General features: G+C 39.7%; 1 protein-coding gene across 1 annotated transcript; it reads right to left on the reverse strand.

Annotated features, from left to right (window-relative positions):
* Positions 1–4270: 4270 nt before the first annotated feature.
* On the reverse strand, positions 4271–26403 carry TMA16 (translation machinery associated 16 homolog). Its single transcript, XM_016191406.2, has 7 exons — positions 26117–26403; positions 16807–16916; positions 13265–13302; positions 11723–11807; positions 10108–10256; positions 7318–7360; positions 4271–4672 (listed from the first exon to the last, which is right to left on the reverse strand). Exons 1-7 carry the CDS (start codon positions 26117–26119, stop codon positions 4486–4488), a joined length of 615 nt encoding a protein of 204 aa, XP_016046892.1. The 5' UTR covers positions 26120–26403; the 3' UTR covers positions 4271–4485.
* Positions 26404–27890: the final 1487 nt, after the last annotated feature.

Consider the following 27890-nt stretch of genomic DNA (forward strand, 5'->3'; position numbering starts at 1 on the left):
TAATCAGATATCAGAGACATGTCTTTCGTGAGTGTTTCCTCGAGGATGTCGAACTTGGATGCCTGAGTTGCACAGCAGATGTCATCGGCGTAGATGAACTTCCTTGAAGAAGTTTCTGGGAGGTCATTGATGTAAATATTAAATAGCGTAGAGGCCAGAACAGAGCCTTGGGGGAGGCCACTTGAGACAAGTCTCCATCTGCTAGACTTGTCACCCAGATGCACCCGGAATCTTCTGTTTTGGAGAAGAAACGATATAGTGTTGGCCACCCATGGAGGCAGGCATCTTGAGATCTTGACTAGGAGACCATGGTGCCAAACCGTGTCATAGGCTGCTGTGAGATCAATGAGGATAATTTCTGGAACCATCCGTTCCACGGCTGCCAGTTCTTAGCAACATCGCCCCGCCAGATATTCGTCGGGATGCGGCATCATCTAAGTTCATTTCCCACGTCTACGCTCGACCGGACCTGCCAATATACGCGGATATCTTCGCCCACCCTGTCCAATGCTTGACGTCTCGTCACCCAATCTGGTCCCCTACGCCTACACTGAACTTCTCTGTTCCAGACTCTTGGAAACAGAGTTGGCAGTCAGCTGAGGTAAAGAACAAACACCTCATCACAGACCCCTGCAAGCGTCAACCCGGCTTTGACCTAGCACGTTATGATTGGGCCCTCCTCAATCGCTATCGAACAGGCCATGGCCGGTGCGCCGCTATGTTCCATCGCTGGGGAGCCAGAGACGACCCGAACTGCCCCTGCGGCTACAGACAGACTATGACCCACATAGTCAACGACTGCCACCTCTCCAGATGCAAAGGAGGTCTTGAAACTTTACATCAGGCTCAACCTGACACTGTTGACTGGCTACGGAAGAAGGGCAAACGCTAGAAGAAGAACTGCACTTTTACCTTAAGGTATGTATTTTCCCTTAACTTATGGATGCATGCGCATATGTGTACTATCTTATCTCACGAGCCCTGGTTCTATCTATCTAGGTTCCCTAACTTTGTTAGAATGTGGGCCACCCGAAACGGAAGTAAGGAATCCTGTGAGCTAGTTGAAGGTGTCACCAGAGTAATGAATGGAGCAGAAGGGTTGACATCCCATGCCTAGCGTTTCTGGACACAGTCCAAATGAAATATGTTGAGGTGGTATTGGTTGTATTGCTTTGGTTGAGATCAGCAGATGTAGTCTCAAATGTTTGGTTGAGATCAGCAGATGCAGTCTCAAATGGTTTGGTTGAGACCAGCAGATGCAGTCTCAAATGGTTATGGATCAAGAGAAGTATGAAAAAAAATTACCAAAGCCCCAGAGGTTCCAGGACTGGGAGAAATATGGGTTTTCTAGAGAATGAGGAAGTTTCCTGCTGCCTTTAGAGTTTAAGAAGGCAATAGTTATTTTTAAAATATATTTTATTTATTTATCAATGGGAGGGGTAGGGAGAGAGAGGGATAGAGAGAGAGAGAGGGAGCGAGAGAACCAGACCTCACTCTGGTACATGTGCTGCTGGGGATCGAACTCAAGACCTCATGCTTGAGACTCCAATGCTTTATCCACTGTGCCACCTCCTGGACCACAATAGATAATTATTATTATGACCAAGTTATTTGGGAACTTCATTTACTTTGAACACCACAGGTCTGCCACTTTCAACCAACTGTATGACTTTTTAAATACCAAGACCAGATGAAAGTTTTTACTCTCTTTACTGTATTTGTAAGTCAGTTTTTATAATCATTTTAAGATTAAATGACCCAACTGTCCCCCACCCCTCAAAATGTCTATTTTCCAGCCATTAATGGTGTGGAAACTTACATAATATATATAATACTTCTACTACAAGAGTTAAGCAAAGCAAAAGCAAATCAACATCAGTTATATTACTAAAAATTAAATAATTAGAATCTTAAGAAATGATATTGTGAATATATAATTTATTTGTAACTTTCAGAAGTACAAAAGCTGTAACACTTTGCTTTTTTGTTGGCAGTGGGCTCTTTTCTCCTCTTCCTTAATTTTTTTGTAGAGACAGAGGAGTACAACGAGTCAGAGAGAGGAGGCACCGTACGACATACCATCGCTCATGATGCTTCTTCATTGGCTTGGTGCCTCCATTTGCTCGGTATAGAATCTGGGTCCTGACACATGGTAAACTGTGTGCTCTACCAGGTCACCTCTCTCCCAGACAGTAAAAGCACAAAATACCTCGGTCACAGTACTAATGCTTTTTAAAAATTATTATTATTATTATTATTATTCTTTAAAATATTCAGATATACCTGCACTGTACTCCTTTTGAAAATAGACTTAACAGATTTTTGCACTTAACAAGTGTTGTGGAGAGCAACATCCTGCCACACCTGTGATTTTCCATGGTGCTTAAAAACTAGCAAAATGACAATTTAACCACTTTCTGAGAGTAATAAAATAACAAAGCTGTAGTGACTGGTTCTCTGTCACTTTTTACAATGAAAAAGTAGAAAAATGCACACAAAGAGAAAAACCAAATAACTTATCACCTTTATCCAAAGATAAGACTAAATGTGGGTAGTAAACAGCAAAATCACTGACCTTTCAGATCCCTTAACTGATTTTTAAGGTAATAAATAAAAGGGATACACATTTTGTCAATGTATATGATTTTCATATCACAGTTTCTCTACTTCATAAAGAAAATGGCTTAATTTTATAAAGAAAATGGCTTAATGTTTAAAAAGTTTACCAACACATTATTGGTGACATTTTTTTAAAGATTTAAAAAATTGATTGTATGTCTCGAAGTTTTTAAAACACAGACTGAGTCTTTTTCATATATAGGCTGTGTATTTGACATGCGGACTCTCTCAAAAGCCTAGACCAAGCAGATCAGAAGCAACCGGTGGCACAGCTATATACAAGATACTGGGTACAATACAGCAAACCCTAACAAAAGGCCTCTTCAAAGTTAACCCAATTACCAAATAATGTGATGATAACAATAGCTATCCATTGTCTTTTTGAACCCTAAGACAGCAGGAACCTCACATTTCCACTATAAAGCCTATATTTTCCCCAGTCCTGGAACCCTTGGATAGGGCCCACTTTTCTGCATGCCTCTCCCAATCCATATCAAAAAATACTGCATCTGCCGATCGCAACCTAATCAACACAACGATTGCCACCTCAACATGCTTCAGCTCAGACTGTGTCCAGAGACTTCATGTGTGGAATGACAACCCTTCAGCTTCATTACTCGGGTGAGACCTTTCCTTTCATAGTATTCTCTAATTCTATCCCAGATGGTTCACTTTCTAACAAAGTCCCCAAACCTAGATATATACCAGGTTCTGTGAGAGAGAGCATATGTTCACATGTATCCATAAACTACTGCAAAATATATACCTGAAAGCAGAAGTACACTAGAGTTTGCAGTGAGTACCTCCCTAACACTTCCTCTCCACTATTCCAAGCTTTGGGTCCATGATTGCTCAACAATTTGTTTGGCTTTGAATGTTAACTCTCTTTTCAATCACCAGGTTCCAGATGCCACCAGGATGCCAGCCAGGCTTCCCTGGACTGAAGACCCCACCAATGTGTCCTGGAGCTCTGCTTCCCCAGAGACCCACCCTACTAGGGAAAGAGAGAGGCAGACTGGGAGTATGGACTGACCAGTCAACGCCCATGTTCAGCGGGGAAGCAATTACAGAAGCCGCCAGACCTTCCATCTTCTGCAACCCACAAAAAACCCTGTGTCCATGCTCCCAGAGGGATAGAGAATGGGAAAGCTATCAGGGGAGGGGATGGGATATGGAGATTGGGTGGTGGGAATTGTGTGGAGTTGTACCCCTCCTATCCCATGGTTTTGTTAATTTATCCTTTCTTAAATAAAAAATTAAAAAAAAAATAAAAATAATATATTTATTTATTTCCTTTTGTTGCCCTTGTTGTAGTTATTGTTGTTGTTACTGATGTCACTGTTGTTGGATGGGACAGAGAGAAATGGACAGAGGACGGGAGAACAGAGAGAAGGAAAGCGACTCCCCTGCAGGTGGGGAGCCGGGGGCTCGAACTGGGATCCTTACACTGATCCTTGCGCTTTGCACCACGTGTGCTTAACCCGCTGTGCTACTGTCTGACTCCCTATTGGTGACATTTTAAAGAGCATCCAAACTGGCTGCTGTCTACAGCTTAAGACATGAGAGGAGGTAAACATGGTGGGAAAAATTTCAATATGTTTGTCTTCAGACATACTGCTTTCCCAACCCCAGAAATTCAGATTAAAATGAGTTTGTGGGTCATCACTCTTTCAGTAATTTAATATAAATGATACAAGAAACATTCATTTTAAATAAAAAACCATGACATTGTTTTTGAAAATGCAAACGGGATTCTTATCACATATGAAAATAAGTTAAATGTAAAAGTCTTGTATGTAGACAATTATTTACTATAATCCAAGTCTAACTTGTAGCTCTCCAATTATTTGTCACCTCAAGTAAAGTCTACTGGTCCACAGGAGTCATCTCTTCATCTGTGTCACTTGATTCATCTTTTAGGTCCAGTCCTCCTATGTCTGTGTCTACAGCTGTAGTAACAGCTTTCTTCTTGCACTTCTTGGGAAATGCATCACTAGCACACATTTTCCTCATCTTAATGTTTGGCAATTTCTTCAGGTCAAAGTCCCATTCTCTAGACAAAAGAAAACAGCAGGTTGGTGAAGGAAGAGTGAAATGAAGGGGTTGGAGAAAAGTCAATATTCAAAACTATGAAAAATGCAAAACCTTTATTAATAGTCAATCCAAATGCACTGGACACAATATAAAGACACGGGGTCAGGTGTTGGTAGACTTGGGTGAGCGCACACATTACAGTATGCAAGGACCCAGGTTTAAGTCCCTGGTCCCCACCTGCAGGAGGGAAAGCTTCATGGGCGGTGAAGCAGGGCTGCAGGTGTCTCTCTCCCTCTCTACCTGTACCCTCTCAATTTCTCTGTCTCTATCCAATAATAAATAAATAAAATAAAAGATACTAGGGAAAAACAATAATGTTCCAAGAATTAAAACTTTTTCTACCCTTAACTGCTGAATTTCTCAGTAAGCCCCAATAGTAGTAACACAGATTCCCACATATACAAAATTTCTCAAATACACAAAATATTAGGCAGAAAATCAAAAGAAGCTCTACTGCATTCTTAGTGCCACTAACCTAAGCATCTCCCGCCTTCATATGTTTGGTACAATAACTTCAAAAATAAAAACCACTATATTAGATCTCACAAATCCTCAAAAGCATAGTCAGGGAAGGTCCTGCTTTTCATTCAGAGATTAAGTCACAAGAAATCAAGCAATTTTTATGGTTAAAATAAGAAATTCATACTTTTCCAACTGCAGCATTTTCTGTGGCAATCCTATGTTCAATTAATCTAGAAATAGATTAAAGAAATAATAGAAATAATAGAAAAAATTGAAATAATCTAGAAAACTACTTTGAGACTGGAACCCGGACCTGTAATACCAACAGATTATACTAACTTACTCTCTCACTCTGACTTTCTTTGGGATAGAACCTATGTTTCAAGAAGTAAAAAGCACATTTATCTGACTGATTTATATTATAGGCAAAAAAATAATTAAGGTATAAAAGATCCTAGACTCTACAGCCCAGGAGGTGTGACTCAAGTGCTGGGCAAAAAGCGTAAAGTTTCAAGTTTGATCTTTGGCATCACAGGTGCCAGTGACGAGCTGGCTCTCTCTTATTAATAATTTCTGAATTAATTCTTAAATATAATCACAATGAATTCTACTAAACTTTTTTTTTTTTTTGTCAGAGTGGTGAAGCTCAGCTCTGGTTTATGATGGTGTGAAGGACTGTACCTGGGATTTTGGAGCCTCAGGCAGGAGAGTCTCTTTGCATAATCATTATGCTACCTAACCCCACCTTTAAACTAACTTCTCATGTATATTAAAATTTCTGGAAATCTATGCAGATATAAATATAATGCATAAAAGTTTTAGAAAATTAGTAATTTAAATCTACTGAATTTTAATTAAAATAAAACATCAGATCTATCGACAATCTAGTTATGACTTTAAATGACTAATAAAAACCATCATTTTCTAGAAACAAAGTAGGGAAAACAATGTCCTCTGCACTCACAAAAGCACTATTAGAGACCAATAGGCCAGCAGTTGATTATTTAGCCCTTCCCCTGGTATTATGTATATTAACCTTATTTTCTTTGATTGCTTCTTTTATTTTTTCCACCAGAGCACTGCAACCCTGGCTTATTGTAGTGATGGAGATTGAACCTGGGAGTTTTGGTACCTCAAGCATGAAAGTCTTTTTTTGCATAACCTTTATGCTATCTCCCCAGGCATTAACCTTATTTTTTAAAAGAAGCTGTGTACACTCTTAACCATGAAGTCATTTTAAAAAATAAATAAGAACTGGAGAGGTAGTGAGATTGAACTCCATTTTGTTGTTGTTGCTGTTTTATTACTTTTTTTTCTGGGTCTTTTTTTTTTTTAAATGTCTTTATTGGGGGATTAATGTTTTACATTCAACAGTACATACAGTAGTTTGTACATGCATAAAATTTCTCAATTTTCCACATAGCAATACAACCCCACTAGGTACCCTGTCATCCTTTTTGGACCTGTACCACCACCACCCCCACCCCCCCCGCCGCCAGTTTTGTTTTATTTTTAAACCACAGCACTGCTCAGCTCTGATGATGTGGGAAACTGAAGCTGGGACTTTAGAACCTCGGGCATGAGAGTCTGTTTCTATAACCACTAAACTATCCATCCTCCAGTCCTAGATTAAACTCCTTTTAAAAAAATATTTATTTATTCCCTTTTGTTAATCTTTTTTTAATTGTTGTAGTTATTACTGTTGTCGTTGTTGCATAGGACAGAGAGAAATGGAGAGAGGAGGGGAAGACAGAGAGGGAGAGAGAAAGACAGACACCTACAGACCTGCTTCATTCACAGCCTGCAGGTAGGGAGCTGGGGCTTGAACTGGGATCCTTACGCTGAGTCCTTGCACTTTGTGTCACCTGCACTTAACCCACTGCCCGACTTCCAGATTAAACTCTTAAATATTCTATTTAAGTAAATAAAAATTTAAAGTATTTTGAAAACAAAAGCACAATGTCATTATCACTTCAGGACACTACCAGTTGTTTCAAACAGCATAATTTAGGAAAATTCTTACTTTACTAAGCTTAAAAAACATTTCCATTATGCTCTAATATCAAGAATCTAAAAAGAAAAAGTTTATGTCTCATACATCTATAAGCACTTTAATGGAACAAAAAAAAAGTCCAGACTCACCTGAAAGTTTTCAGATTAACTGCATTTATAATGTCTGGAATCTCTAAGAAACAAAATAATTTGATCAGACAAAAAAAAAATTAAGCTACACTTTATAGCTTTCTTTCAGATACAACAAATAGTAAGTGCACACACCAAGAATATATAAAGCAAAACAAAATTCAAGCACTGCTACAATGCTATATGAGAAGTATCCTTTTCAAATATCAAAGGCTCACTTCATGAAGGTGATTCTACAAAGTTATTGGATCAAATCTAGCATAGAGTCTATAAAGTAAAAGCCATTAAGAAGTTAAGGCTAATTACTAGAAACACACATACACACATACATTTATTTTATGAGAGACCAGAGGACTGCTCTGGGGATGCAGGCACGCACACATGCGCGCACACAAACACACCATTTATTTTATGAGACACAGAGCACTGCTCTGATCCCATACCTGCAGTGATGGAAGCCTGGGCCTCATGCATACAAGTTCTGCACCCTGTTGTTAAGCACCCTCCCCAGCCCTGTCTTTTTTCCAAACCATAAAAGGTATCTGCAAATTCCAACAATCTCTTGAAACAACAGGCTAGATTACATTATATATTCCCTGGTGAAAAATGCAAATTTTCTCAAACATATACTTGACCTTGATGAGTTAGAGCTTATCTGAGGAATGCTTGACATTAAATAATATTAGGCGGTCGGATAGTAGTGCAGCAGGTTAAGCGCACATGGCACGAAGTGCAGGGATCGTCATCTTAAGGATCCAGGTTTGAATGTCTGGCCCCCCACCTACAGAAAGGTCGCTTCACAGGCGATGAAGCAGGTCTGCACGTGTCTTTCTCTCCCCTTCTCTGTCTTCACCTCCTCTCTTGATTCTGGCCTATCTAACAACAATAACAGCAATGGCAACAAACAGCAACAACAAGGGCAACAAAATAGGAAAAATGGTAGCGGATTGGTAGTGCAGGCACCCAGCCCCAGCGATAATCCTGGAGGCAAAAAAATAAATAAATAAATAAATAAAATAAATGAATAATCATATTGGTCAAAATTCAGAAAGTTTTAAACCAATTATAATGAACAGGTACCCAAAAATTCAATAAAGTTATTAAACCCATTTTTAATAAAAATTAGTTTATGACAGTTCCTTAATTATGAACCAACATATATAAACACTTATTGTACGCATTTATAACAAAGTCTGGGACATTTGTAAAAATTCTAATGTAATATAATATTAATATCAGTATGAATTATTGAAAAATATTAAAATGTTTAACAGAACTGTGTGCTTTTATAAAAGTGTCAGAAAATAGCATTATGGGGAACCAGGTGTCCAAAAGCATGTAAATTAAGCACAAAATTTAAGGAGTCCAGAGCACTGATACAATCTGGGGAGAAGAGGGAGATGTTACTATCTAGTCTTCTCTGAACCTTATCAAAACAAGTCGATGACAACATGACTCTGAACATTCATGAAGTTAGAGTTTATAAACTTCCTTCTACCAGATATACTCACTATACCTGGAAGAAATACTGTGGCATAGTTGGAAAAAAAAAATTAGGTCTGGGTACTGGCTGTATTATCAATTAAATTCTAACCTTGGATAATCTTCTACTGCCAATTAGTGTGGTAGCTATTTAATACATGCTGAGAACAAAAGCAGAGACTAACAAGGAGGTTCTTAGAACTATACCACTGAGATGAGATGATAAGAACTAATAATAGCAATAGATGCCATCATATTTTAAATGTACTTCACTGACAAGTTATTATTACTATTTTAATCTTCATTTATTTGACAGAGATCGAGAGGAAGAGTGATAGAGGAGAGAGACAGAGACACTTGCAGCACTGCTTTGCTACGCATGAAGCTTTCTCCTGCAGGTAGGTGGGGACTGGGGGCTTGAATCCGTGTCCTCTGCCGCCTGTAACGTGCGCTCAACCAGGTGTGCCACTACTTGGCCCCCTTTCATTGACAAGTTATCAAGAAAAAGTTACTTCAGGGTCACTGGGCAACTGGATGAGTGGTGACGCCACTTGCTAAAATAAGCAAGTTTTAGAAGTTGGACTTTTCTACTATTTCACTCTTATAGATAATGTTGCCAGACCCTCTCAATTACTTTAAATATTAATTAATTCATTTATGAGAGGGGAAGGAAAGTGAAAGAAAAAAGATATATCACTCTGGCACATGCAATGCTGGGGCTTGAACTCAGAACCCATCCCCACTGTTGCAAGACCAACTAATTTTTATGAGAAGACAGCTGCGTTTTTGTTTTTGTTTTTACATGTGAAACCACCAGATTTGTTTTACACTAGCTTTTCACACCTTAAGCACTCTCTCCTTCTAAGTGTTTTTCTTAAGAGTTGCTAACTCTTCTTTAGAGTTGTCAAAAATGTTCGAAAACAATTTGTTATTTCTAGTCTCTGCAAGAATTAGCAAGAGGGGGGGGTGTGGTACTTACTCTCAAAGAAACACAAATGCAGTTGGAGGTGGGCAAGCAGTAACTCCCTAACAAAGCAAATTAGGCCTGTGCCAAGACAACCAAACACTTTACTGTCCTGAATAGAGAGATAGGATGACACTATTACAACCGAGTTTTGGGAATGGAGTGAGGGAAATAAAGAATAAAACTCAAAACATTATTCCATATACTCATGAGAAAAAGAAAATCAGTAGGAGATAACCAAACTAAGCTAAATAAATAAATAAATAAATAAAAATAAACCTTCTCAATGAATTGCAATCTGCAACTGCAAGGTGACTGAAAAAAGGAAATCACAGTGAACAAACCAAGGCCATATCCTTCATACTGCTGGCGCTCACGCTCCATCGTCTGCTTGATGACTATCTCCCGAGAAAAATGCCGCCTTCCCTGCCTATCTTTGATGCTGTTGTGCAAGTCAATCTGCTCCAGCTCACTGCTGAACCGATTTAAATACCTGAAAGATAGAGAAATAATCTGCGTCACAAAGTTTGTAAACGGAGCTTTTACTACTTCATTGAAAACGCAATCCTCCCAAGTCTTTGCCTGCCTGTTAAATGTGTGTATTTCTCCCAGCTCTTTGAGTCCCCAGACCTCAAATCTTTCCTGAATAACTCCAAAATTTCAACAGCCAATGACAATCACAGTTATAAAAGCACTTGCCCTCACCTCTACCCCCACCTATCCGTCTCCTACCAAGCCTACCCCATCACTTTTGGGGCCACCATTTCAGGAAATAGTTTGACCATTCATATAGTTGTTCAAACAAGGAACACAACAGCTTCCTTGATTCCTCTCTTTATACCACATGCACATTTTCATGAAAGACAGACACCTCTGCATTCTTAATATCTCTGAACTTTTTGCACTCCCCCCTTTCACCATACTGGTAACTAAACAAGCAGATGCATCACCCATCACCATCTCTTGCCTGAACTGTCCCCTCAGTCAGTCTTTCAAAAGTCTTCCCGGTTAAAATCATGCCAAGAGATCATTTCACTCATTCTCACTATTGCAACCTTTCCAAAGTGTAAACTGTTGGTCATCATGCCAGGCCCCCTGCTCCACTGCTTAATGCTGTGGTCTATTTACATAATCACTGTTTTGTCTGAGACCTGCCCCTGCCTGCAGGGCATTGGTTTAATCCCCACTGGTTAGATGGAAGCTTGCTATCTTTGAGCTCTTTTCCTTCTCTCCACCCACTCTCCTACCCATTTCCTTCCACCCCCGCCCCCCCCAACTGCCACTTCCATCTCAGAAGATATAAAGGGCAGGTTTTTCTAATCAATAAAGCATTGTTGCGTTCTGCTCGGCACGAGAGTTCCTGGTTCCTCTCCAGCTTCGCTGAGTAAGCAAGCAGCCTAGGTTGGCTCCAGTGGAATTCTCTCCAACCCGGAGAGCATGTGCCCGGGAAGAAACACCCTCAGGCTAGCCCAGCAGTAAACAATCGTTTTGGGCTGCTTGCTGTTAGTCTCTTATGGTCCCTAATGTACCTTGGATAAAACCCACTCTGGGTTTGAAAGGTAAGTTCTTTCAAGAGTTGGTTGTAACTTACACCATCACAATCCCCTTCTTCACCTTGCTGTCTTGGTCATATCACAATAATGTGTTGCTTTCACCTCAGAGCCTTTCACGCACTGCCATGTGTTTAAAGACTCTTCAATCTGCTACTCCTACCCCCCTGGGTGTCAGTTTCAATGAGATTTCTCCAGGAATTCTTTTTTTGGTACCAAGAAACTAGATTAATTACCATCTAGAGTTCCAGAAAGGTTAAAAACCTACTAGAGTAGCTAAGATAAAAATCTAAAACCTCTTACATAAGAAAATTCATTTGTTTTTATATAAGGCAAAAACAGGACTCTTTCAAAAGACCAAGCTGAAGGGTTTTTCCTGACCCTTTCCTTATAATACATCCAAATTTACCTTTCAATTAGTTCACAAGCATTTTTCTTTGAATAGCTTGCTTTTTGGGGATCAAGGTGATTATGAAACCACTGTAGTTTTTCACCTACAACAAGAAACAACAAGATAAAAAAAGACATCATTTAAGAAGTAACCATTTTCAACATCAAGGCGTTTTAAGACAGCATCACAATTTATTTCACTGATAAACATAAAGCCTGTGTGGGCTCAGAGGTCTGTCAGAGACTGTCACATTTTTAATCTGGAGAAGAAACACAGGTATATATCTTAACTAATAAGGACAAAAAAAAAAATTTTAAGAATGTTTTAGTAAGGGGTCGGGCGGTAGCACAGAGGGTTGGGCGCACGTAGCGCAAAGCGCAGGGACCGGCATAAGGACCCCGTTCGAGCCCCCGGCTCCTCACCTGCAGGGGAGTCACTTCACAGGTGGTGAAGCAGGTCTGCAGGTGTCTATCTTTCTTTCCCCCTCTCTGTCTTACCCTCCTCTCTCCATTTCTCTCTGTCCTATCCAACAAGGAATGACATCAGCAACAATAAGAACCACAGCAAGGCTAAAACAACAAGGGCAACAAAAGGAGAAAGGGATGGCCTCCAGGAGCAGTGGATTCATGGTGCAGGCACTGAACCCCAGTGATAACCCTGGAGGCAAAAAAAAAAAAGAATGTTTTAGTAGAACATGGCATTCAAAATCTTTTAAAAGGGCAAGAGTTATCTTAAAGTACTAAAGCAAAATTTTATTAAACTGATGATAAAAATGTTATTTTCTGAATAGCTAAAAGGTACTAGGCAGTATGTCAGGAACTTTAGAATCCTATGAGGATAAGTATTATAATTATTTCTCATTTACAGATAAAATAGGTTATGTAATCAGGGTCTACATTTAAACATACAAGATACTGTGCAGAGTGATGAGGATTATTACCAAAGAGCTACCAGACGTCATACTCAAGAATAAATTTGACCCCAAGAGTCACTTTCAGTTAGCTTTCTCAATATTACAGGTCCCACAATGGTTCTATTCACACCATGAAACATTAAGTAGAAGAGCTCAAAACCCTTTCATTTTAATAAAAGTCTAATAGTCACTCTGAAATCTGTGTCAGCAAATCGTTACTAGAATATATGACAAAAATATTGTGATACTGAGGAGTTTTTGGTAGTTTAGTAATTGATTTTATTTTTAGTTGTCCAGTAAAAAAAAGTCACATAGATAAAAAATATTTCACTAGCGATAAGCCAAAGGAGGGGCTGGGTGGTGGCACACCCAGTTGAATGCACATGTTACAATGTACAAGCACCCAGGTTTGAGCTCCTGGTCCCTACCTGAAGGGGGAAAACTTTGCAAGTGGTGAAACAGTGTTACAGGTGTTTCTGTCTCTGTCTGACTTTCTCTCTACTCCCCACCCCCCTTTCCTCTTGATTTTTGGCTGTCTCTTATCTAATTAAAAAAAAAAAAAGCTTAAAAAAGCCAAAAGAAAAAGTTGTATCTGACAGAACTTCACTATGTTTTGGTTGGAACCTTAAATAAGTAAATCTACTTACCAATAAGGTTGAGACGCAATGCCTTTTCATTTTTCAACCTTAGAAAAAAAAGTCCATACATATTAGAAAATTTCCAAAGCCAAATTTTAAAAAATCTGTTATAACAAGAACTGCCTTAAAATTATTCTTATATAAATAGGAAATTTTGTGAGTACAGAACCAATAAACATTATGACTCTCACAAAACGTCTTAGATACTGTTTTTAGATATATTATTACTTAATATTCAGTATTTCATCTTAACCTTTTTTTTTTTTTTTGTCTTGAGGGTTATCACAGGAGCTCGGTGCCTGCACTACAAATCCACTGCTCCTTGAGGTCACTTCTTCCCTTTTGTTGCCCTTGTTGTTTATTGTTACTGCTATCGTTGTTGTTGGACAGGACAGAGAGAAACTGAGAAAGGAGGGGAAGACAGAGGGGGGAGAAAAAGATAGACACCTGCAGACCTGCCCCAACGCTTGTGAAGCAACCCCACCCCCCCTGCAGGTGGGGAGCCGGGAGCTCGAACCAGGATCCTTATGCCAGTAAGTGCTCATTTTTAAGTTGATTTTATACAGCCAGTGAATGATACTATAAATATCCAAATAGCCCTTGACAGGGAAAAAAAAATTCCCCATACCTGTTTAACAGTCCTAATAAAGACCAGAATGCATTACAGTTATCTTTTCAACAAGAGCAAAATAAACTGTCTACTTTTCATAAAACTTAAAAGAATAACCACAAAGAAAAAGAACTCATCCAATCAGGGAGGTGATGCGATGCAGTGAGTAAAGTGTTAAGACTTGCAAGCATGAGGTCCTGAGTTCAAACTCCAGCATTACATGTGCCAGAGTCATGTTCCGGTTCTTTCTCCCTCTCAATAAGAATTATTGACAGAAAAAGAAAAAAACTCATTAGTCCTCAGAAAATGGTTCAGGAAATATGTAACTCCAGCTGTTACTATTTTATGCATTAATTCAGAAGAGAGCATTTGACTAGCTAATTTCTGCCACACTTCTTCCTAGACATTAAGGCTACAAAAATGAATAAAATCTCCCTTCCTGTCCAACTTTACTATGTGTGTTTAACCGGTGCACCACCATCTGGTCCTCCCAACCCCCAACTTTAAACAAGTAGAAAACTGAAAAATTAAAACCAAACCTTTCTTTAGTCATATAATATGAAAAAGTTTTGCAATATAATAGCTAACAACGGACTCACGTTATGAATATTAAAACTGGTCTTACAACTTAATAAAAAAAGACAACTAGCTCAATAAAAAAAAGTGGGGAGAAAACACAACTAACTGAATACCAAGAAAAAGATTCTAATAGATGCTTCATCAAATCAGACATAAAAATGATCAATAGCACACAGATGAACTTCACAGTGTAATCATCAAACATGCAAAACAAAATCATAGTAGTATTGAGACAGTTCTAAGTACACCTAATGGTTTGGCAAATTTTCTAAAACACAAACGCACCGACAGACTCATTATTTATATATTGTATGAGGGGCCAGGAGATAGCTCTGTGCTTGAGAACCTGCTTACACAACATACATGAACGTTCACGGCAGCCTTGAATAATAGCATGGGTTGGCAAATTTGTTTTTAAACAGTCAGATGTAACTTCGTTAGCCTGTGTCACAACTACTTCCCTCTGCTTCCGTAAGGTGAAAGCAACCATGGATAATTCATAAGAATAGGTATATCTGCTCCCCAAGAGAATCTTTTTCATAAAGACAAGCAGTGTGGAAATACCATAGTAGTCGAAAACAGACTCTGATCCAAATGATCAATCTATATGCTTACAATATATCCACAGCTGGCATCTGGGCAAGGCTCTGAATGGAATGGTTTCTTGAATGTCCCACACTAACAGATTTAAGTGATTCTCATTCAACCCATATCAGAAGTCTGTCAGTCGAACCCAGAGACGCAAATGGAGCTGGTTCTCATCAAAGCAGTAAAGTTAAGAAACCAGGAGGTGGCACAGCAGCAGAGCCTGCAAGCATGAACACCTAAGTTTACACCCCAACACTTGCACATGCCAGAGTGCTGCTCCGGCCACTCTCAAATCCGTGACATAAATAAAATTCTTTCAAAACTAAAAATAGTCAAGTTACTTGAAATCATCAAACGATTTTTTTTTCCTTTGAGTGGGGGGGAAGGGGGTTGTTTTGTGGGCTCTACCCATTGTGCCATCTCCTGGGCCACAGAACTTTAAATTAAAATGCGAGCTTTAACTGTGAGAACTAAGACATTTACTCAAGTGTGTGTGTGTGTGTGTGTGTGTGTGTGTGTGTGTGTGTGTGTGTGCATGTAAATAAACGAGAGACAAGTATGTGGTCTATGTGCTGGGAAGATGGCACAGCAATAGAGCACATGCCTTACAAGCCTTGCACATGTGAATCGCTATATAAAGGTAGAGTGCTGCTTTTATAGCACCTGCATGCTCTTCTGTGTCCTTCCAATTAAAAGAATAAAAAAAAAAAAAGTTAAGAGCAAGCAAAATAGTTCCTGCTACTGTCATACACCTGACCCAAGTTCAAGCCTGGACCCCAATGTCCATTCCTTATCTAGCCATTCATCTGATTTTGTCTGTCTGTCTATCTGAAAAAGTAAGCCAAGAACAGTGATGTTTCTACCTATCTATCTATCTGAAAAAGTAAGCCCAGAACAGTGATGCTTCAGAGACAGCAACCAGAAAAAAGTTTAAGTATGCAGACTTGAGGCTACATAATCTTTATATACTCTAGTGGAATCTCCCTATAAAAAACTGTGAAATGTCACGTATGTACAAACTATTGAATTTACTGTTGACTGTAAAATATTAATCCCCCCAAAAAGGGAAAAAAAAATATCCCTATGATTGTCGCATTACTAAATCAAATTAATCAATTACCTAAGTTGGTATTAATTAAAAAAAAAATGGCATGTTTTGATCACTAGAGAACTGTGAAATACCACGGTTTTGCTTTCTTCCTCTTCAATGTCATTTATTGGGATTACTCTCTAAGTAGTGCTGTAACTCTGGACTTAGCTCTTGGTTTCCAACCTTGGCCACATTTATCAACTAGGTGACCTATTCCAGCCTCAAGGCTAACAATCCTTCCTACATAATATCCCTCCCAACTGTATTTCTAACCTTCCTTCTGGACAGCAGGACCAAAATATGTTTGTTCTACTTCTCCTTTTACAAACAGAATAGGTTCTGCAACCTATATGCCAATCCGTATCTGCATAATTCATACACTGACATCATTCAGCTCTCTTGTTCAAATAGAACTTCTACAAAGAAATTTACCTTAAATTAAGTAAAATAGAACCCCCTCCATTCAATGATCTAAAAATCTTCTTCACTATTCTCACCACAACCTATTTAAATTTATGTAAAGTGTTTTTGAGTTCTGTAAGAGTTCAATCTGTATTTACTGTCTCAACCATCAGTGAGTGCATAGAACACACTTGAACACTGAAGGAAGAGAGGAAGGAACACTGAACGGTAATATATATATGGGTTTCTAACCAACACATCAATACACATGATAATACTTACTTTTCCTTTTTATCTTGCTTGTGGGCCTCTCTTGTAATCTGAGCTGCTTTTCTACTATAAGGGTGGATGACCTTTTTCTCCTGTCCACTTTTTCCTCTTAGTGCTTTAGGCTAGAATGTAGGAAAACACAGAAAATATTGTCAGGTACAAAAGTAATTTCTGTCAAAATTTTTTCTTTAGAAATAAAAACTTTAAAGCAGTGATCTAATGAAACATTGTGACTCACACAGCATTACAACAGGAGTTAGGAGTTAAGTCAGACATGTTAAATAATTCTGACAGGATTTGTTTCCAATGACCATAATCAAAGCAATATATTCAGATTTCCTCTATACTGAAAAGGCAAGGAAGGGGTCCAGAATCTTAGCTATTCAACTCTTCATGGTGGGAACAGAGAATGAAAAGAGATAAGAAAGCTATGGAGTTGAAGTTGGGTGACAGGTTCACCCAGGGGAACACAGGTTATTAACAAACATGAGGTTCTGGGTTTGAGTCCTGACACCACATGGAAGCACCAAAGAATCAGGAGAAGCTCTATGGGTTGCAGAGTAGTACTTGATGCCTCTCTTTCTTACTGTCTAAAATTCAATTTCAAATTTTAAAAAGGATCCTCACAGGTGGTGTTGTGGACTATAGTGTTGAACTCTCAAGCATGAGGTCCAAGTTCAAGCCTTGGCATCACCGTGTACGTGAGTGAAACTGGTTCTCTCTCATTAATTAACCAATAAAAAAATTAATCGTTATAAAATTTTTTAAAAAGGAATTGTGCAAACTTGAGGCCATAGTATATATATACTGCTAAGGAGATATGGAAGAAATAAAAGGGACTGGGTGGTGGCAAACCCAGTTGAGCACACATGACACCAAGTGCAAGGACCTGGGCTTCAAGTCCCAAGTTCCCACCAACAGGGAAGGAAGTTTCACCAGCAGTGAAGCGGTGCTGCAGGTCTCTCTCTCCAACCCCCTCAATTTCTGTCTCTATTAAAAAAAAAAAAAAACACAACTGGGAATAGTGAATTTATTGGGCAGGCAGTAAGTCCTGGTAGCAAGAAAAAAAGAAGAAAAGAGCCTAAGATATTAATGGGCAACTGATTTGTAGGAATTGCACATAAAACAGTGAATGGACAGTGAAGCAACCACAATCGAAGTTGGATTCAAAGGAATTAGTAAGAAGGAATAATAGAAGTCACCTCAAAATCACTACCTCTGAATGGGAACAAATCATTTTCCCTGTTCAAGCCCTATGCCAGAAAATTAGGTCACAGTTTATTTATTCAGTTCTCCAGACATTTCAGTTGTTTTTTTTTTTTCCACTCCTACACAATCATGTATCTCATCCCACCTACATTACTTGGGAATTAGGTTGGACAGAAGCCCAAGTAATGGCTCAACACACAAAATTTAGTTCTCATACAAAAAAATAGGCACTGGAGGGTCTGCTCCACAAAATTCTCAAAGATGTAGGTTCTTTCCATCGTGTTCTAACGGCCATGACCTTTGATCTTTCTAAATAGCCTAAGATGACTTAAAACTATGCCAGAACTCCAGCTGCTAAGAAATAGACAAGGCCAGGCAGTAGATAGCTCCTGGATACAGTGTACACTTTATCATGCACAAGGAATGCTTTGCTCACAAGAAGTTTCACAAGAGGTGGACAGTGCTACAGTGCCTCTCCTTGTCTCTGCCTCTACTTCTTCCCTTCTACCTAGAAAAACAAATCAATCCGGAGTCGTAGTTCAGCGGGTTAAGGCAGGTGGCGCAAAGCGCAAGGATCCCGCTTCCAGCTCCCGGACTTCCCATCTGCAGGGGAGTCGCTTCACAAGCGGTGAAGCGCAGTGCAGGTGTCTTTCTCTCCTTCTCTCTGTCTTCCCCTCCTCTCTCCATTTCTCTCTGTCCTATTCAACAACGATGACATCAATAACAACAATAACTACAACAAAACAACAAGGGCAACAGAAGGGAGTAAATATTTTATATAAAACTACAAGCAAATAAATAACCAAAAGGACTCTGCCAACAGTGGAATAATGCAGGTGCTAAGCTCTAGCGAAAACTCTGGTAGCAAACAAAAACAGATTTTTTAATTAATTAATTAAAATGAAATGAAAAGAAAACATTCCTTTAAGAACAATGCCTCAAGAACTGCAGTCTTTGGTAAAATTTAACCACAGGGATATTTAAGGCAGAATAGAAGATAATCTTTATCGTGTAAAAATATGCATTACTTATATAGAAGAGTCTATTAGGTGGAAGTCTTTGACATATTTAATCCTCAGAACTGTCAGGTGCTTTTAGAATCTTCTGTTTAAGTCCTTTACCAAGGAAATCACAGTTGGTCTTTCTACATTTTATTAGTTTAACCTGAGCACTCACTGCTCAGCTCTAGCTGGAATCTCCAAGCCTCAGGCGGAAGTCTTTTTCTTAACCACTATGTTATCTACCCAGCCCAGAAATTATCTTCTAAAACATGAATCTAATGAAATCCTTCTCCCCTGCTCTAATAGCTCTATTAGCTCATAGTCACAGGCCTTTAACATAAGATCCTTCATCACATTCTTACTGACCTTTTCTGTTGCCTAATTTTATGAGACTTACCTGTCACCCCACGCCCCTACAGACACTCATATTCATGTGCTATGTACCCTCCACTTTAGTGCAGTTTGTGTCTCACTTTTGATGAATAGCATTTGACAAAAGTGACTGAAGAGATGTCAATTCTAATAGGTCGTGGAGGACTCTGGCTTTTTTGTTCTTTCAGCTGGCTCACTAATGGAAACCAGTTGCCTGTGCCATCAACAGCCCTGCAGACAAGCCCAAGGTCAAATCAATCGAAGAATGCCTCCAGGCAAGAGTCCGTGGAGAACTGAGACCTTCCTTCCATAGGATTAATCAATGAATGAGGAGCCAGAAGCCCACCCGGAGTGGTGTGGAAGAGCTAGGAAGTGGCCCCTCTTCAGCTGTGCCATGAGGTGAAACCAAAGTCTAAGATTACACCTTCACAGCAACCTGAGAAACACTGACACAGACAATCCAGGTAGGTAGGTCAAGTCTATTTACTGCACTACAGAGATAATCCAGTTTTGTTTTGGTTTAAACCAGTAAATTTTGGAGTGGCATAAATTTAAACAAACTTGAAAACCAAAAATAAATTTAAAAATGTGCTGATTAAAAAGAGTATATTTGACTACATTTGTAAGAAGTAAAATGCATTAACGAGAGAGAAGTTACAAACTTCTAAAGAAAAAAAATAAAAGCTCTGAAACTGGCAGAATTTAGCAACTAAAGTTATAGAACTGTGTACCTACCACTGTCTGAGCGGTTATGTTCAAGTCTACAAAAACTTCTCTTTTGAATTTTTTTTTTTCAGAAAAAGTAGTTTGATACCCTCGAAGTATGACAATGTCCTCAGGACTTTAGAAGATCGCAGAAAAAATAAGCCTCTAAGACCCAGTACACAAAAACTGAACTCACACCCGAACTCAACTATAGCTTATGATTCCTTATAATAATTTATTCATGAAAGACTTGCCTCAGGGGAAGATATTAATATAAAATAAGGTACAGAAATATATACAATAAAACCTACAACATTTCAAAACATTCTCAATAAATTAAAGCTTTTCTAAAATGCTTTGATATGAAAAAAAATTGATGCAAAATCCTATCAATAAAATGTTAATCTACTAAGCAGTCTATTCAAGCTAAATATCTTTAACTAATGCCCATCAGAGGTTTTCCAAATTTATTCTGTACCGCCTGATGATTCATAGAACAGTACAGAAAATACTAACACATAATAAAACTGTAAGCGATGATTTAAGGTGTGACTTCTAGATAGAATTAATAAGTCACAATTAATATTCATGTTATTAACAGCTCCTCAATTTAACTTTCAAAGATACAGAGGGGAAAAGTATTCATTTCCACAAGTGTGAGGAACAGACTGTTTTATTCAACTGTACTTGGTTTGAAAAACTTCTTCCTCTACAGAAATATTCTAGTCAGGAAACTACCATTAAAAGTATGCCTTCCATGGTCCGGGAGGTGGTGGATAAAGTGCTGGATCCTTAAGCATGAGGTCCTGAGTTCAATCCCTGGCATCACATGTACCAGAGTAATGTCTGGTTCTTTCTCTCCTGCTATCTTTCTCATTAATAAATAAATACAATCTTTAAAAAAAAAAAAAAAAAGTATGCCTTCCATACAAACTTCAGTAACAAGAAAAAAAAAAGGCTATTCAAATTTAATGGCAACAGAAAGATTATTTCACAGGGAATACAATTCGTATATCCTTGTTAAAAATAATAATAATTAGAGTTACTAAGGAACTTTTCCTAAAAGACCATCATTAAAGCAATGCAACCAGAAACCCAGGAGGATTGTCACTTCATCAAATGTATGTGTATGTGCGTGTGCACATGTGTGTATGACTAAAACCATGCCTAGAAAAGAAAGCTTACAGTACCATATTAAACAACAAAAAAAATTAAGAAAATAAGATTCTGAGTCACTTAATACCAATAACAGGATGGAAATGGAATGAACTAATTTACAGAGAATCGGCACATTATAAGAGCTCCAGTGTATTTCCCTTGATATAATATATAAATATAAACCAATGACAAATAACAAAGGATTTCACATATAAGCCTTTCTAATATTCATTTATTTATATGAGAAAATGGAGACCGTGAGAACCAAAGCATCACTCTGGCACATCTGATTCCAGGGACTGCACTCAGGACCTCATACTTGAGAATGAGTTCAACACTTTATCCACTGTGCCACCCCCCTCAGTCTGTACACAAGGCTTTCTACACCTCACCCAATTTTCAAGAACTTACCTCTAGTTCAAAATTCACTTCCTCCTTAAAGCTATCAAAGAAAAACCATTTGACCTTGATAATCCTTTCTCTCTTGGGGACATTTACCATTTGATAATATACAACACTGATCGTTTAATTACACACTGGTATTTTGTCTCAACAGTGACTCTCTAAAGTCTGCAAACATGTCCAAGAGGCTGGAAATGATAATTTGAGAGAAATAAAAAGAAAACAGGGTACTTCTCAGAGTGAAGCCTTTACTTAACATTAAGCTAGTATCAAAGAAAAAATATTAAAAATGTTTAAAAGTCTGAAATTTATTAAGAATAAAAATTTAACAAAGTACATAAACAATGATCTCTTTAACATTAAGGCAATTATATTGGTAAAATTTAGTGGAGATTTTATTCACATCTTTTATACAATAATTTTTTAATAGCTGGCTTAATATTTTGTGTTATTCTGGACTTACTTAACTTGCTAAAGTTTGATGCTATGACTCTTTATACCTCTGCCTCACACTGGTGCTCACTAATTTCAAAAAGAAAATACTTAGTACTCACTACCATCATCATTAGCATCGAAGCTCTGTAATCAAACATATGCATGGGCTTGCCTTTAAAGCGAGTATAATCTAAATCACGTCACAATAAACATCAATGTAATTAATGCACGCTAAAAAAACATAGCTAGACAGCACATATACAGGTGAACTTAACTTGGCCTCTAAGGAAAGTGACTTGAAGGGGACATCATATTTAGGATTATAGTGAGTTGTGTTATTTGTGGAGATATTAAAACAAAGATATACTTTAATAGGAACACTTCTCTTCAGAGAGTAAGTGGAATCTTCCAAAGCTAGTTAAAGGCAATGTAGAAGTGATTCATTCTCCCAATCAATTTCAGCAGTAAGATTACACAATACAATTCTTTTTTTTTTTTTTTTCTCTGAGATCTCACTCTCAGGCAGAAGTTGAAAAACAAGATCAGAAGAGAAAACACAAGTAGAACCTGGACTGGAGTTGGTGTATTGCACCAAAGTAAAAGAGTCTGGGGTGGGTCGGAGGGAGAGTACAGGTCCTGGAAAAGGATGACAGAGGACCTAGTGGGGGTTGTATTGTTATGTGGAAAACTGAGAAATGTTACAATTGTACAAACTATCATATTTACTGTAGACTATAAAACATTAATCCCCCAATAAAGGGAAAAAAAAAAAAAAAGAAAGTTTGCCATCACTGATCCAGCTTGTCTAGGTATTTTTGAGAAGAAAAGCCTTTACAGGCCACCTTGTTTTATATATATCCAGAGTACTGTTCAGCTCTGGCTTATGGTGGTTTAGAGGATTGAACCAGGCCACCCTGTTCACAGCATCACCATCTGTACTTTCAGAAAAAGGCCTTGGAAAGGATTAATGTTTCAAGAGGGGGGGGGGGGGTACAAAGCAGGTACAAAATTACAGAGGCAGGAAGTGACTGGATAGGTGTGCAAAGCAACAGGCCTGCAGAGTGTGTCCTGGAGGGGAAAGGGGCGTGGGTAGCAGGAAGCCAGTGAAGTTGCACAGCAGGGCACACCACCTTCTTCTTCTAGCGTTTGCCCTTCTTCCGTAGCCAGTCAACAGCGTCAGGTTGAGCCTGATGTAAAGTTTCGAGACCTCCTTTGAATCTGGAGAGGTGGCAGTCGTTGACTATGTGGATCATAGTCTGTCTGTAGCCGCAGGGGCAGTTCGGGTCGTCTCTGGCTCCCCAGCGATGGAACATAGCGGCGCACTGGCCATGCACACCACCATCACACACACACACAAATCTTCTTTTAACCTAACATCCCAGGGCAAGTAAATAGCTCAGCTGGTAAAGTGTACACTTTTTTTGCGTCCAGGGTTATTGCTGGGGTTCAGTGCCTGCACTAGAATCCACTGCTCCTGGAGGCTATTTTTTCCTTTTTGTTGCCCTTGTTTATCATTGTTGTTATTGCTATTGTTGTTAGAGAAATCCAGAGAGGGGAAGATGGGGGGAAGAAAGATAGACACCTGCAGACCTACTTCACCACTTGTGAAGCAATCCCACTGCAGGTGGGGAGCTGGGGCTCGAACTGGGATTCTTATGGTGGCCCTTGTACTTTGCACCATGTGAGCTTATCCTGCTGTGCTACCTCCAGGCCCCCAAAGTGTACACTTTTATCACATAAAAGAACCCAGGTTCCCAGAACCACATGGGAGCACCATGCAAAGGAATGTCTGTCCTCCCACCCCCCACCTCTCTAAAATAAATAAATAAATAAATAAATAGCCCACCAGTAGCAGCAGAACCTTGCAGGTATGGGGGCGCATAGCTTAAAAAAAAAAAAAAGAAAAAGAAAGAGAGAAAGAAAATCTCAAACTTCTTGCCCCACTTAAGAAAATTTTGAAACTCAAAAATTATTTCCTTATTCACTCAAAAGTGGTCAACCTTTTTTTCCGCTTGAAATCAACAGTTGGTTTTTGTCACTGATATAACATGTTGCAAGAAGCTAGCCCCTAATTTTAAAGTGGGTAATGCACCTGAATATAGTTTTTTCCCCCAAAGGGATACAAACGACACACATGCACATAAAAAGGCACTCAAAAGGACAAAAACTGTGGAAAAACAAAAACCATGACATTATCACCTGTTAGAATAGCTGCAAATAGGGGGCCACACCAGGGTAGGCAAAGCGCAAGGACCAGCTTAAGAATCCAGGTTCCAATCCCGGTTCCCCACCTGCAAGGGTCGCTTCACAAGCAAAGAAGCAGATTTGCAGGGTTTTATCTTCCTCTCCCAGCCTGTCTCCCCCACCTCTTTCAATTTATTTCAATTGTTGTCCTATACAACAATAACAGCAACAACAATAACAATGGAAAAAAGATGGCCTCCAGGAGCACGGAGGTGGTGCACGGAGCCCCAACAATAACCCTGGAGGGAAAAACAACAACACTGTAACAAGCAAGCAAAATTTAGGGCAAGGGAAATAGCATAATGGTTATGCAAGACTTTCATGCTAAAGTCCCAAGTTCAATACCCCATACAACTATAAACCAGAGTTAAGCAATGCTCTGGCTAAAAAGTAGTGGAAATAAAGAAATAGCTATTTTAAAAAGGGGGGGGGGCAAGAAATAATAGGTAGTGGGGAGACTTCTGGAGAAAAGTGAACCCTTGTGAGCTCTTGGTATTAATATGATCACTGTATACAAACAGTATGGAAGTTTCTCTATAAAATTTTTTTTAAAGAACTATCATATAGCCCAGCAAGTCTACTGCTGATACATATACAAAAGAAACAAAATCACTGTCAGGAAAATATATCTGCACCACTACCTTCCTTGGAGCATTATTTTCAATAGCCAACACAAAGAAACGACTCAAGAGTCCATCAACCAAATGAATAGACTAAAACAACAACAACACACATATATACACAATGGGATATTATTCAGTCAATAATACGACGGAAATCCTGTCATTTGTGAAAAGAATTTAAGTGAAACCACAGAGAAAGGAAAATGCTGGATGATTTCATATATATAGTCTGAAAAGCCAAACTCACAAAAACAGAGCAGCTGGGCGGGGGTTGGTGGGGGGGGGGGCAGACAGTAGGGGCGACAAGTGAAGGGGCTCAACAACAGCACAAATTTCGAGTCAAAGTGGGTTCTGAAGATCTAAGCCCAGCCTGAAGACTACAGTTAACAAAACTGCATTACAAAATTTAAAGTTTGCAGAAGAGCTCATTATAAAATTGCTGCAGGGTGTAGGGAGGAAACTAGGCTCCCCAGACTGCTCATCTGGAAGGCGCCCGCTTCGCCCGGTGCTGGACCCCAGTTCAAGCACCCAGTACATCACAAGGGAGCACTAACACACTGGGGGATGATCTGGTGCTGTGGCCTTTCAATGGACAGATGGAAAAGTCAGCCTTGAGCGGTCAAGCACAGCGACCACAAGCAGAACAAAAAAGAAGAAACTGTGTGAAGGGATAAGAAACTGTGTGAAGGGATGGCCGTGTTTAGTGTCATGATCATTTCTTCAGCTAAGGCATCTCCTTAACGTGGGCAGTGGACAAGCAAGTGTGGCTTATACTTTGCCACCAACCTGTACTTTAAAGTGTATCATTTAAACACTTTTGGCTCTGGTCGATGTTTAATAAAAAGTCCTCGTGCCACAGCCGGAGGGGAGGGGGTGTCACCAGAAGCGGCTGCGTCCCAGGACTGGTCCCGGGCAGGATGGGGTTGGCAGCTCCTGGTGAGTTTCGCCCAGACCCGCCCCGCCTCGGGCCTCACAAACACTGACCGGTGGCCAAGTGTGGATTTTCCCTTCCAAGGGGGCGGCGCGTCCCAGGAAGGTAAAAACTTTGAAGGGGGGAACTGGACGCCAAAGCACGCAGCCCGCACCCTCCCTCCTCCCCGCTTCCCCAAGTCCTTCCTCTCTCCTGGGCACCCAGGAGACCCAGCGAGGACACGAGAGCGAGAAAGGGCCCACCATAGCGACGTCCTCGCGGTCCTGGGGGAACCGACGCGCTTCCAAGTCCGGCGATTTCACCCACAGGAGCCGCAGCAACTCCCAAAGCAGATCCAGACTAACACACGTGGGAAGGCAGAAGCTGGAGCAAAGACCGGAAGGGGAGGGGCCAGTGCGTTTCCCTAAACAGTCCCCGGAAACATAGATCCGGTCTTTTTCTGCCCGCGTAAGATTATCGTCCTTCCAAGAGAGGGCGCTGTGAGAGGGAAGTTGGTTTCCTGAAAGGAAATCTGGCCACCAGTCAGTCAGGTACTAGGCTTGCAGCTTGAACTAGAGTTCCTGAACCAAACTGGGCTTTCCTTCTGATACCCCTGCCTGCTAGAGGCAACCTCCTTTAGGGAGACCTGCTCCATGATGCAACAAAGAAACAAATCTCTTGTGTTCTCTTCCATATGCCAACAAGACTCTCCCTCTACTTAATATTTGTTTTTTTTTGTTTTTTGTTTTTGTTTTTAATTTTTTATTTAAGAAAGGATTAATGAACAAAACCATAAGGTAAAAGGGGTACAACTCCACACAATTCCCACCACCCAATCTCCATAACCCACCCCCTCCCCTGATAGCTTTCCCATTCTCTATCCCTCTGGGAGCATGGACCCAGGGTCATTGTGGGTTGCAGAAGGTAGAAGGTCTGGCTTCTGTAATTGCTTCCCCACTGAACATGGGTGTTGACTGGTTGGTCCATACTCCCAGTCTGCCTCTCTCTTTCCCTAGTAGGGTGTGTCTCTGGGGAAGCTGAGCTCCAGGATTACATTGGTGGGGTCTTCAATCCAGGGAAGCCTGGCCAGCATCCTGGTGGCATCTGGAACCTGGTGATTGAAAAGAGAGTTAACATGCGAAGCCAAACAAATTGTTGAGCGATCATTAATATTTGTTCATCTGTAAAGACCTAGACCGATCCAATTTCTGTTCTCACTATAAGCCTGTTTCTGTTTTACCTCTGTTTGCCAGAAATCCATCCAGAATTCCACTTGTTTATTCCACAAATACTGATTGTCTGCTGTGTGTCAGGCACTAAGGATGTGTTGACAATACCTTGCCCTTGCTAAGCTCATATTCTTGGTGAAATGTCTCTGAAAAAGAAAATACATATTATTTCAAGTTACGTAAGAACTCTGACGGGGTCGACAGAAAAGTTGTTTTTACACATAGTGTTTTCTGAAACCCTCTTTTGGACGTGATAAGTGAAGAGAGTCATATAATGACTTCTCGTCCTCATCCTCCTCCACTCTTTCTTTCTTTCTTTCTTTCTTCCTTTTTCTTCTCCTCCTCCTCCTCCTCCTCCTCCTGCTTTTAAGGAAAATAAAAAGTTATTTTAAAAAACTTGGTAATGAATGCTAAGGCAGACTTTATTAAGACTATATGGAGGCAGGGTGCTTTTAGATCCTGGTGCATAATGGTGGGAAATACCTAAGTTGGAAGGGAGCATGTTTTGCAGATGCACATCACAGGAAAATGAGAAATTGCACCTATGTGTTAACAACTGCACTGTAACCATTACCCCTGCCCAATAAAGTGAGTAAAAAATAAATAAATAAAGACCATATGAAACTTCTGCCATGGGTATAGGGATAACCACATATGATCTTGCTCAGGAGACAGGGATGGGGCATAGTTCCAAATCTATTGTGCCCAAGTGGGAACTGATCTACTAGGTACTGTCTGGGGTGGTGATTAACAAATGGAAAACCACTCAGAAAACTTCAAGGGCAAAAGAATTTTTCCACTAAACTCA

This window comes from Erinaceus europaeus, chromosome 19, assembly GCF_950295315.1.
Source record: "Erinaceus europaeus chromosome 19, mEriEur2.1, whole genome shotgun sequence".
NCBI classification, from domain to species: Eukaryota; Metazoa; Chordata; class Mammalia; order Eulipotyphla; family Erinaceidae; genus Erinaceus; species Erinaceus europaeus.